This window comes from Hydractinia symbiolongicarpus, chromosome 13, assembly GCF_029227915.1.
Source record: "Hydractinia symbiolongicarpus strain clone_291-10 chromosome 13, HSymV2.1, whole genome shotgun sequence".
NCBI lineage: Eukaryota > Metazoa > Cnidaria > Hydrozoa > Anthoathecata > Hydractiniidae > Hydractinia > Hydractinia symbiolongicarpus.
Window position 1 is genome coordinate 8,992,885 of NC_079887.1, and position 10,727 is coordinate 9,003,611.

Sequence of the window (10,727 nt, forward strand, 5' to 3'; positions counted from 1 at the left end):
CGAAAATAGAAAAACAATCGATCCATAAGGTTCCGCGTGAAATATTTTCAGGATCGTCGAAATTTCGGACGAAGCGTGTTTCGGAAAGTTAGATGAAACAAGAAAAAAATACTCAATTTGAGACAATATATATTCTGTAAAACTAACATTTCACATTTTGTGGCCAGTCACAGTACTTCGCGACTGGGTTAAATTTCAAACCAGCTTGACATGATTTCACGCTTGCAATACCTCGCAGACAGTGGAAGAATTTTGAACAATCCTTCGGGTGTGCATAGATACCATCAGATAACCCTTGGCATGACACAGATGCTACAAATAAAAAGGAAAAGAGAACTTTAAATACAAATATAGAATTAATTTTCACGAGTTTTTGTCAATTTCACGAAATTTATTGGAAAACTCTTAGCGAAAACTAATTCCAACGAAATTGGATTTGTTCTTTTTTGAAAAAGATTTACACTATTTTTTTTTATATTTATTATTTCGATTTACGTAGAACTACATTATAACTTATATGTAAATTTCAACTTCAGCAACCTTTATTTTAATGTCCCCTGCGTAAACGCCATTGAAAAAACAGTATAAATTAAGAAATAAAATGTTATCAAATTCTTTTACGCAAAATCCGTCAGATTTAATTTTCGTGAAATATTAGGACTTGCTAACTTCGCGAAAATTAAATTTCAAATCAAAACATTTCTTGTAAAAATTAGTTAATTCTATCATTTGAGAATTAATTTCCTTAAGGTATAATAATATCGAATCTGAAAAATTTCAAATGCCTATTAAAACCTTGTTTGCTTGGACTTCTTTGCACCTTCTCCAATATATAGAAAAAGCAAAAAGGAGTCATGGGAATGAGGTTGCACTACACGTTTAAATCAACAATTTTGAAACCGTACTTGGTCTGGTTGGTGGTTTGGGTGGGTCAGTGGGTGCAGCAGTGCTTCCTTTGGATGGTGTCGCTTTCGTTGGTCCGGTGTAGGGTGGCAAAGTATTCGGTTTTCCTGACGGGATTGGTCCATTTTTGAACATAGCGGCGATGTGTTCACTGTAATGTTTTCCATCGATCACATTGTTTTGGTCGAATGATGCATCCCAAAACATGATACCACCAAAGCGAGGCTCATCTTTTAAATTCTGGAATGTGAGTAGTCAAAAATAACTTGAGTACATTTCGTAGTTTTTAAAAACTAAATAAAAAGTGTTTCTTTATTTTTGTCAACCGCAATAATCCTTTTATGAATATAATTCTAAGCAAATCATATTTAAATTTAGTTAACTGAGGTCGGGGACCCAAAACGTGACTATTTTTCTTATTTATTATAAAATGGATGAAAGAACAAGGAATTTTTTAATGTATTTCTCTTTTACTTCAAAACATAATTTATTCTGTGGGTCAATTTTCTTTTGTCTAAAGTAAATACAAATATTATATACCTGATAAATCTTAGCCAACTCACTAGGGGTACGGTAATGAAGTGGATTTCCCGAAGCTTTTTTATTTCCCGGTACACCAACAAAAATCATCGGTCCATCGGTTTTCTTGGAGTAGTCCACCCATTTTTTGACGTGATCGTAGAAGACGCGCTCGTTTCCTGTGTGGCACCAGTTGTTGTAGAATTGGATGTAAATTTCATCAACAAGCTTTGGAACATCACCAAGAACACGACCAGCTGATGGACCAAGAAGTCTATGGAGAGGGATCAAGGCCTTTCATCAGCTATTGAAAACACTGAAACAAGGTCCGAAGCGGGGTTAGCTATAAATAGGTGCCTGATAATATTGATAGTAAAGAATGAAAATTCCGTTAAGGTTTGCGTTGCAAAAAGCATTTAAGAAAGTAGTAAATATGCGCCAGTTTTACCCTTCCCCCCCCCTCCCACACATTCAATCGTATGAACTTAAGACTTCACCTTTTCTCTCCCTCCTTGCAAAAATAAAACAACATTTTAGCCCAGTCTGTAAAGCGTTCGACTCACCTCCTAAAGGTGTTGGGCGTGATACCCATATAAACTAGTTGTCCAATTGACCAAAAATTCCGTTACATTAAACTCCCTACAAAATTAACTATTTTTAACATTCGCCAAGTTAAATAAAAAACATTTGCTAGTCGCCAATATTAATAAATTTTAAATAATTACTTAACTTTAACGGAAATAATATATCCTGTTATAATCGTTATCATAGCTCTACGGGCGTACTCGTCCCCAGGTTTCCTTGGCCCCTGAGCCATTATTTTGGAGCGGCCAATATTGATATATTGCCACTATCAAATTAAACAAAAAAGGCGAAATTCCCTGATAACGAGGTTGCTTTGTGGTGTGCAGCAACAGTTGGTCAACTTTTTTTTTAATAAGAAGACCTACCTGTCTGGGAATGGACATTGTGGTGCTGCACCAATCAAAATCTTTTGACTTCCAGCTTTTTCAAGACGCCTCAATTCTTTTACGAAATCCGTGTAATATGAATAATAGCCATTCTCGATATCAAGATCGATACCATCCATGATGGCGCTGAAGAAAAGGATATTGCTGTATATTTGAAGAAAGGACCTCGACTTTTTTAAACGCAATTTCAAGGTGCTATGTTACGCTATAGGACAAAATTGGCGCTTTTTGAAACGATAAGGAAATCATTATTGTCCCCAGAGCTGTGTGCCTCAAAGAACTGTAGGTATGAAAAAGACGAGGGGTAAAGTTGAGCTACTAATCGTTAAAACAAAATTGTGAAACTTGAGGGACAGTGCAGAAAATAGTAACATCGGTTCTAAAATATTGCTCTTGTTTATTCTCTTAAAAACAGAATAAACATTCAATATTCAATAAAGAACAAAATAATAAATTTAAATATATCTCTAAAGCTATAGTGCCGTACTTACCTTCCAAAAGGTCGAATAGCTTGAAGGTCCGTACCTTCTAACAGTAAGTGGTAGACACGGTAGGCGAAAAGTTTAGCTTCATCAACACCAGAAAATCCGACCCGGCCTACTGCTCCACCCAGAGACATCAAGACTTGTTTACCATTCTTTTGACACTCTTTAATTCCTGCTTCTATTTTTGGACATCGAAACATTTTTGGATACTCAGGCGCGACGGGAGTTTCACAATGAAAGGCGAAGTTGAAGCCAGGCATGCGATCTGCATGAAAACAAAAGTGGTAAAAACACAGTGGATATGGCTATTGCTAGTGGATATGAAAAAGAAGAAGAAGAAGAAGAAGAAGAAAAAAGAAGAAGAAGAAGAGGAAGAAGAAGAAACTAACCTTTATTTTTCCGGTCAAAAAATACGTTTAAAAATGATAAGACGATAATGTCGTAGTTGTAATCCCGACAAAAGTCGACAAGATCTTTTTCCCAATACTGGCGTGGCTTCAAGCTGTTGTAGACGGCATTTTGTCCCCAGTAGGCAACAATCTTGTGTCTGTTAGACGCTAGAAGACAGATGGAAGTAAATCAGAATAACGCCAGATTTTAAAATCCCTTGACAATGACGCAGTTAGTACAAGACGTGTTTTCATAACCTCCTGTTGTTGACAAGAGTAAAACTTACATGATAATCAGTGCAAAATTGTTGAAAATGTTAAACTCTGGTATGTTGGCATCTTATTTTACATTATTAAAATCTTGAAATAGTCCTGTTGTGACAACTTCATAAAAACATGGTAAAAAGTTTACCTGAAACGCAGACAGCTAGACCGAACAAAAGAAAAAATATTTTCGCATCCATTCTGGCTTTTTCAATGTCAAGTTGAATAAAACAGAAAAACATAGCTTCGGTATTTATGCCTAAGTTTGATAGCTCTCTCCTCCTGCATGAAAAACAAACAAAATAAAACAAATTCTATTGAAAGAATAAAACAGACTATCATAATACGGAGGAGATTGAACGGTTATTTAAACAACTTCGTTAAAACTGGGGATAATATATCTTGCATATGTAACCAGCAGAAAAGATCAGTTACATCGTGTTGATTCAGGTATTTCATTTTAGCCTATTTTTTTTTTGCCTGTTGACTTAGCAAGTGTCCACACATATCATCGTTTATAAAAACAACTTAGCATCCAGGATTAATATATGGTAAGCTATCATGAAGGTAGATGGACACCTACCTGGTTGGCTGTTTTAAAAAACATTGATCCAGGTAGAACAAAAATCCTACAATAACTACAAACATTGTTTAGTCAAGTTTCAAACTTGTACCCAAAGTTGTGTTTCTGCTTTCTTTCTTTTTCTTTCTTTTTTTCTTTTTTATTTGTTCATGATTATTTAGCAAAAATGAACTTTCGAGTTTCTGCGAGAATTACTATCAGCGTGAGGGCCCTGTGATTACTAATTATGCTTTTAAAGCTCCAGTTTTTATTGTGGAAGCCATGCAAGCATAAGGACCATTCAAAACTGATCACGATTTTAGAACTTGAACAGGGTGTTACGGTTTTTTACCGAATGTCAACACTCTAAAAAACAGAAATAGAAATATTTTTTTTGGACTTATAGAACTTTTTTACTCTTATAGTACTATAAAAGGCTTTGATATTAAACATTCAATTCTTTGTATTCGTAGCACCTTATGTCGCCAGGGTGCAAACGTTGTCGCCAATAATGCCTAATTAATTTCATGACCGACCAAAAGCGGTCAAATTAAACCGCGCCTCCAGACAATTTCCGGCTCTTGTGACTATGCTTATGCACAATGTCGTCATTTCAGAAACTGTAACGTCATCATTTTTTAACCTTTTTTTACTCAAAAACAACACCTGTTTCTGCTGGCGACTATTTATCAGAGTTGTTGTACTTAGCTAGCCCGTCTAAGACAATTTACTCTGAAAATACAGGATTTAATTAGGAACCCATAAATGTTGTCGTTTTTATGTAACACCCTTTTAACAAATTAATGCACATCGAGAATTATGCTTAGGCAAGATACAAGATATCGTGTCACAATATTTTCTAGTATCCCGAATCAACTCTCGTTTTTTTATTCTAATCGCGAATATTTAAATGAATATACAAAAGACTTGATGTTGTCACATATTTCCACGGGCTAACGACTATCTTTATTATTATAGCTGCATTTTGTGTGTTCAAAATGGCTGCACGCAGCTTTATTTCGGGGCCCCCACTGGGTAGCTAATTTGTTGACAGGCGAACCCGTAGATTTTTCCATAGGTTAACGACTAGTCTTATATTAGAATTAACATAATTTCCTTAAAAAATAGAAGTAACAGAGCTGAAATATAAAACAAACATGTTTTAAAATCGTATATATGTTTTACTTTCGTACTTTATAGCAAACACGTCTGCTTCTGTTTTGGATTTAAGCAAGGATCATAATCATTTTTTGGTTATTAATTAGTTAAGGAGATAATTAGAGGATCTAAATCACCCAGTCAGATAACAACAATAATTAAAAATGTTTTTAAAGAACTGAATGCAAGCAATAGATTGATTAAAATCTTTCTCTCTTTTTTGTAAAATAAGCATGCTTGTTCATGGTTCATGACATGGTAATATTAAAATTATTTAACAACAATGACTGAACAAGAGTGGCAATATTTCTAAATTAAGAAAAACCCGCTTTGTCATGTTCACTTAAAAATGTTTTTTCTATACAAAAGAGTTCATGCCAGTAAAAGTTCGACATTAAAATCCATTATGAAAAAGAATGAGGTCTTCCACACATATAAGACTTTGATCTTTTTAAAGAAAAAGTCATATTCCTAACTATTGCGCAAGCGCTAGACTTCTCCATAATCTTTTTATTGATAATCTCCACAACAATAGCAGCTACTTTCTTACTTGTATTAAAAATAAAAGCATGACCGATTCCGTTTGCATCTAATCTGATGTCGACATCTGGAAATGTCTTTTTCATGTCAGCATAAAATGACAGCGGTGTCCAAGCGTCACTGGCTCCATAATAAAACGTCAGTTTATCTGCATGCTTTTTGATTACATCCTTCAATAAATCATGATGACCAATCTTCGATAAGTCTTTTGCTATTTGTGCAATGTTACGTAGTCCATTCGGACTGATTACAGATCTTATCCCCTCTGTTATCGCATCCACTGAACCGCAACTACACTTACGTCTCGAAGCTAAGGCATCAATTAATGTTTTTTTGACGAAAGGTGGCAACCTTTCCATCACTGATGTGGTCGTTACAAGTGGATTCTTCATGATTTGCGTCATGGGAACCCAAAATCTTCCACTTGTCGTTTCCATGGTTCTTTCAAATACTGGAAATAATAACACCGCTAGTAATATTTGACTCGTATCCGTCATCTGGTTCAACATTTTTAATGTGACGTACGACCCCAGTGAATGAGCTACGATGATTATTCTTCGATCAGATTTAATATATTGCCGAATAAAGGCAAGCTTATGCGAGATTTGTTCTTCCAAGGTAAATGTGTGTTTATGACTTGGTTTTATTTCTGGAAACCGTTCTTTGGCAACCCTTTTGGATAGACAACTGTTCTGCGGGATGAGATCGTGACCTTAAAAAAAGAAGCACGATATATTTTATTTAAATAGTACAGATCTCATTTGAACCCATTTCAACCATATTCGTGGCCCCTACCACTTCCCTTTTTTGTAATAACTTCTGAACATACCGTTTTAGGTGTTGAGATTTGACTTTTCATCATTTTTAGTTAGCTTCAAAAAAATATACAAGGCCACGTGTGTTGTCATGATAACTTTACACGAAAAAAATATCACAACCGTTTTTTCTTTGATTATTCTTATAAAGTTACAAAGTCATTTTTTATGCATCTTTTAAGTAATTATACTGTTTTGGAAAACTGTTTCCAAAATATTTGAAAATGTAATCTTGGACTGAATGACGTCATCGAAATTTTTTAAACCAAATCCCTCGAATGTGCTCACAATTTGTGCTAATTGTGACAATAGGAGGTCAAAAAAGTCTGGCCTTAGAAGGGTTATTATGCACTTACAAACGCGGCGCCTTTTATGAAAAGAGCACTACAATGATTTTTGAAATGAAGATGTTTAGCATTTATCATTCATATGCATAACCTTTGCCATATACCTTCCAACTGTTATAACTGTCGGCGTTAAATGTGTAAAAAAAACTTGAAAACAACGAAATTTAATGACAATTAAAAGTAAAAGAAAAGACAATTGAACAATAACAACTAAAAGTAAAAAAGGTAAAAAAAGTAGAAGCCTTTTTTTGGTAGACACTGACTGAAGGTATTAAAAACGTTTTTTAAATCACATAAATTAAATAATATTATTGAAACAGAAACAAAGCAAAAAAGAAAGAGTTTCTGTACGTTACTGTAGAACCAAAAAAGTTGAAATTCTGGAGCTAGACAACCTCGTACCCTGATTCTTCTATGCCTACGATCGTCTCTTCAGATTATAATAGGCGTAGAAGAGCCCTTATTACGAGTTTGGGAGCTGGAGTCTTCGCTTTATGTTTTCATGGTTTATTAGAAAAACTACTTTAGTATGGATGCTATCTTTTATGGTTGAGTCATTTTTTAAGTGGATTTAAAAAATTTTATGTTCCTGTTAGTATAAACAAATATTAATTAAAAATTGATTATGGATTTGATTGATATATATGTCAGTTAGAAACGTCAATGAGTCTAGGCACTGTAAGAGGAAGTTTGTGTTCAAGACATGCAACTTTTGTAAACAGACGATAAATGGACACCAAAAAACATCTCTTATTTTTTGCACATGTGTAAGTAAAATGATACTAGAATGCATTCAGATTTACCTGCATGCGAGATTCCAAAAATTGGTATCTGTACTTCTTTGTATAAGCATTCCAAGAATTTATCGTACAGCTCGATAGCTCCTGGATTTCCTGGTATAAACAATATAACTAGATTGCTTTTATTACACTCTGGTTGGATATAAGAAACCCATGTAATGATATTTTCTACATTCACAGCACAGTGTCTTATAGATTGTTTAGAATAACAGTCAATACTCGTATCGCTGTGCGCCTGTCGCACGAGAGGTTGCGTGACGCCTAGGTAGTCACGAAAAACTGACGAGATTGAGAATACATCATTTGTATGATCTTTTGTGTTGAGATTATGAGTATTTTTCTTTTCTGCGTTGTCTTCGATTTTAAACTGGTCCTCTGTACATACCTCTATTTTGACCTTATTTGCTGCTTCTTCCTCGAGCATGCCATATGGCTCTTTTGGTTGACATTTATGTTTTTTAGTTTGGACTTTGTCGGATACTCTATCAGTCATACTTGATGGAAATATATATCGCATATGTTTCAATATATGGACAGCGTATTATTATAACAGACTAGTTATATGGCCTAGATGGTCTAGTATAGTCTATTATAATAATGCTCTTTTTCCGTGTTATCACTCCCTTACAAAGTGTTTGCAAACCACCATATAAAAGTTGATTGCAGTTACTATATCCTCGTGTTTTATAACCTTCAGTAATTCTTGTAACCTCTGTAAAGTATCGGTAACCAACTTTTATAAAGGCATGTGTTCAGAACTGCTTTCAATTTTAATGTTGTTCAAATAAAGTTTCTGTTATTTTGTTTAAGTATTAAAGTGATGAAAGAAACGTCAATAAGCAGATTAAAAGATTATAGGTGGCTGTTCAACTTTGTAATTGACACTTAGCATCAATACAAATGAATTACTAATTAACTGATAATTATTTTCAGAAAAAGGAAAATTTTGTCTCATTGCTGTACTGTCATGATTATGAAATGTTTAGAATTGCTAGGGACATAAACGGAAAAGTTTTGAAAATTAACATAAACTTAAAAAAAGATAAAAGAAAAAAGAGTCGGTAATACTTTCGTTACTTAACAGGAATGTAAAAATAGTAGGCATGATATTGGATCAAAATTCAACTACGAATGACTTGCAAAAAATCATATTCCTTGTATTATTAACAGGGGCAGGAATGTGGTAAAATGACAATTAATCGCGAATCACATGATTCCTACACTTTTCACTTAAGAATTTGGTTATTTCTTGCAACGTATTATTTGCTGCTTGTAAAGATCTCAAATGTTTTTGATTGCCGCTCAAGTCATTTTCATAAGTAAGGGTACAAATTATCTATGGTCCAATCTGCAAAAAGTTTTTCTAAAAAACGTTTCATTTCTTTTATCCACAAAAATTTCTACCGCAAAATTTCATATTTCTTCGTACTTTGCTAGACCCAAGGCATTGAGTTCTTCGTTGTTCATTTGAAAATACTTCTGAAAAAATATGTTAGGCAGGATACTGATTTTTGCTAACATTCACTAAATGTTCAACATTCGCAGAAAGTAATTCCATTATTTTCAGGAAAATTTAATCATCCATAAAAAATATACTCCGCAAAATGAAGCATTTTGGCATATCCGCAACCACTTCTTCCTGAAATAATTTCTGCCCTTAAAGATAATATGCGATAATATATAACGATGAAGGTCTCATTATGTTCAAATCGGCAGCAGAAATCTTTTAAAAACAATAGATATAGTCACGTGATTTGAGGCGAGAATTGGAAATTTAAAAATAGCAGCATGCTGTCACAAAGCATTATTTGTTGAGCAATTACGCAGAAAACATGAATGCATCATACTATCAACGTAGTATAACTTTGCATTTAGAAAATATTTAGTATAAAAGAAGTTTAAAAATCACAACTGCAGCTTATTGGCCATGTACAGTAGACGTCCGTTTATTAAAATGCTGCTTAATTCAAACTTTCTGTTATTTCAAACAAATTGCCAAGTCCCTTGAGTTTGGTTTAATAAAATCTTATGTTTGGAGCTGCTTAATTCGAACTCCGCTAATTCGAACAATTTTTTAGGCCCAAGGCTACATTATGCTCGGTATTTCGAACTTTTGTGTATCAATAAATAAAATCTTATATGAAAATAAAAAAAGTTTTCATTCTTATTCATTTTTATTGCATCAATGGTGGCAAAATTTCTTTCGCTTTATCAATTAAATTAGCATTTCTAATAAAATGAAATTTACAAGGGATTCGGAGGCTTTGCCATCGCCAAGCAAACAACGTTAAAAGATTTTTATATGAATTTGTAGTAAAGTTGTAATAAAGTTATATTAGCATAAAACCTTTAAATGTTTATTAAAATTCTTGTTTTTTCTGAACTTCCGATAATCCGAACATTCGTTAATTCTAACAAATAATTTAGTCCCTTGCGTGTTCGAATTAACGGACGTCTACTGTACATATATTTAGCATCTTTTAGTTACTTTAGGAAGTTACGTATTGATAAAGAAGGTTATATACTGAATATAAATATAATTTAATTTTTAACAACAGGGTATACAGTGTTTTCATTTTACTTATAAAGCATGGTGAGCTCACATGTGTCTACCATTCCGCTTTTCTCTTGACGGGAATCGTATTTATCGTGTGTAACGCGCATAGTTGAATAAAAAAGAAAGTTGTGGAATTTATTTGCTTTACCCACACATAATCGCATATTATCTTTAAGATATTCGCAAAAATTTGATATGAATTAACTAAGAATTACTAAATTGGAAAGAATTAAATACATAATATATAGCTAAGGTTACTTTTTCTCTTTTTTTTAAATTTTTCTCAATAAATAATTTCTTTCCTATTGGTAGTTATAATGGAATTTTTGCAACAATGCACAGATGGATTTTTTCTAAACGTATTTGAATGCATCCTACGAAAAACAAAAATATAGATCGCCACTTCACGCCTGGAAA

The 10,727-nt window shown here is 33.5% G+C and overlaps 2 protein-coding genes across 2 annotated transcripts; both read right to left on the bottom strand.

The window, feature by feature from the left end:
- Positions 1-116: 116 nt before the first annotated feature.
- LOC130624325 (uncharacterized) lies at positions 117-3,788 on the bottom strand. Its single transcript, XM_057439912.1, has 7 exons — positions 3,680-3,788; positions 3,268-3,435; positions 2,885-3,143; positions 2,373-2,519; positions 1,444-1,696; positions 906-1,143; positions 117-312 (listed from the first exon to the last, which is right to left on the bottom strand). Exons 1-7 carry the CDS (start codon positions 3,771-3,773, stop codon positions 143-145), a joined length of 1,329 nt encoding a protein of 442 aa, XP_057295895.1. The 5' UTR covers positions 3,774-3,788; the 3' UTR covers positions 117-142.
- Positions 3,789-5,539: 1,751 nt separating this feature from the next.
- On the bottom strand, positions 5,540-8,521 carry LOC130624329 (lipid droplet-associated hydrolase-like). Its single transcript, XM_057439916.1, has 2 exons — positions 7,757-8,521; positions 5,540-6,503 (listed from the first exon to the last, which is right to left on the bottom strand). The coding sequence occupies exons 1-2, from the start codon at positions 8,268-8,270 to the stop codon at positions 5,656-5,658; spliced, it is 1,362 nt and encodes a 453-aa protein (XP_057295899.1). The 5' UTR covers positions 8,271-8,521; the 3' UTR covers positions 5,540-5,655.
- Positions 8,522-10,727: the final 2,206 nt, after the last annotated feature.

What these genes read in the sequence shown, in the direction of transcription:
- LOC130624325 (XM_057439912.1), bottom strand. Translation starts at nt 3,773, where the DNA reads ATGTTTTTCTGTTTTATTCAACTTGACATTGAAAAAGCCAGAATGGAT. An exon ending in GCTATTCGACCTTTTGGAAG is followed by an intron (nt 2,520 to 2,884) that starts GTAAGTACGGCA and finishes CCTTTTCTTCAG; the next exon opens with CGCCATCATGGATGGTATCG. An exon ending in AGTTGGCTAAGATTTATCAG is followed by an intron (nt 1,144 to 1,443) that starts GTATATAATATT and finishes CTCACATTCCAG; the next exon opens with AATTTAAAAGATGAGCCTCG.
- LOC130624329 (XM_057439916.1), bottom strand. Translation starts at nt 8,270, where the DNA reads ATGCGATATATATTTCCATCAAGTATGACTGATAGAGTATCCGACAAA. An exon ending in TTTTGGAATCTCGCATGCAG is followed by an intron (nt 6,504 to 7,756) that starts GTAAATCTGAAT and finishes TCTTTTTTTAAG; the next exon opens with GTCACGATCTCATCCCGCAG.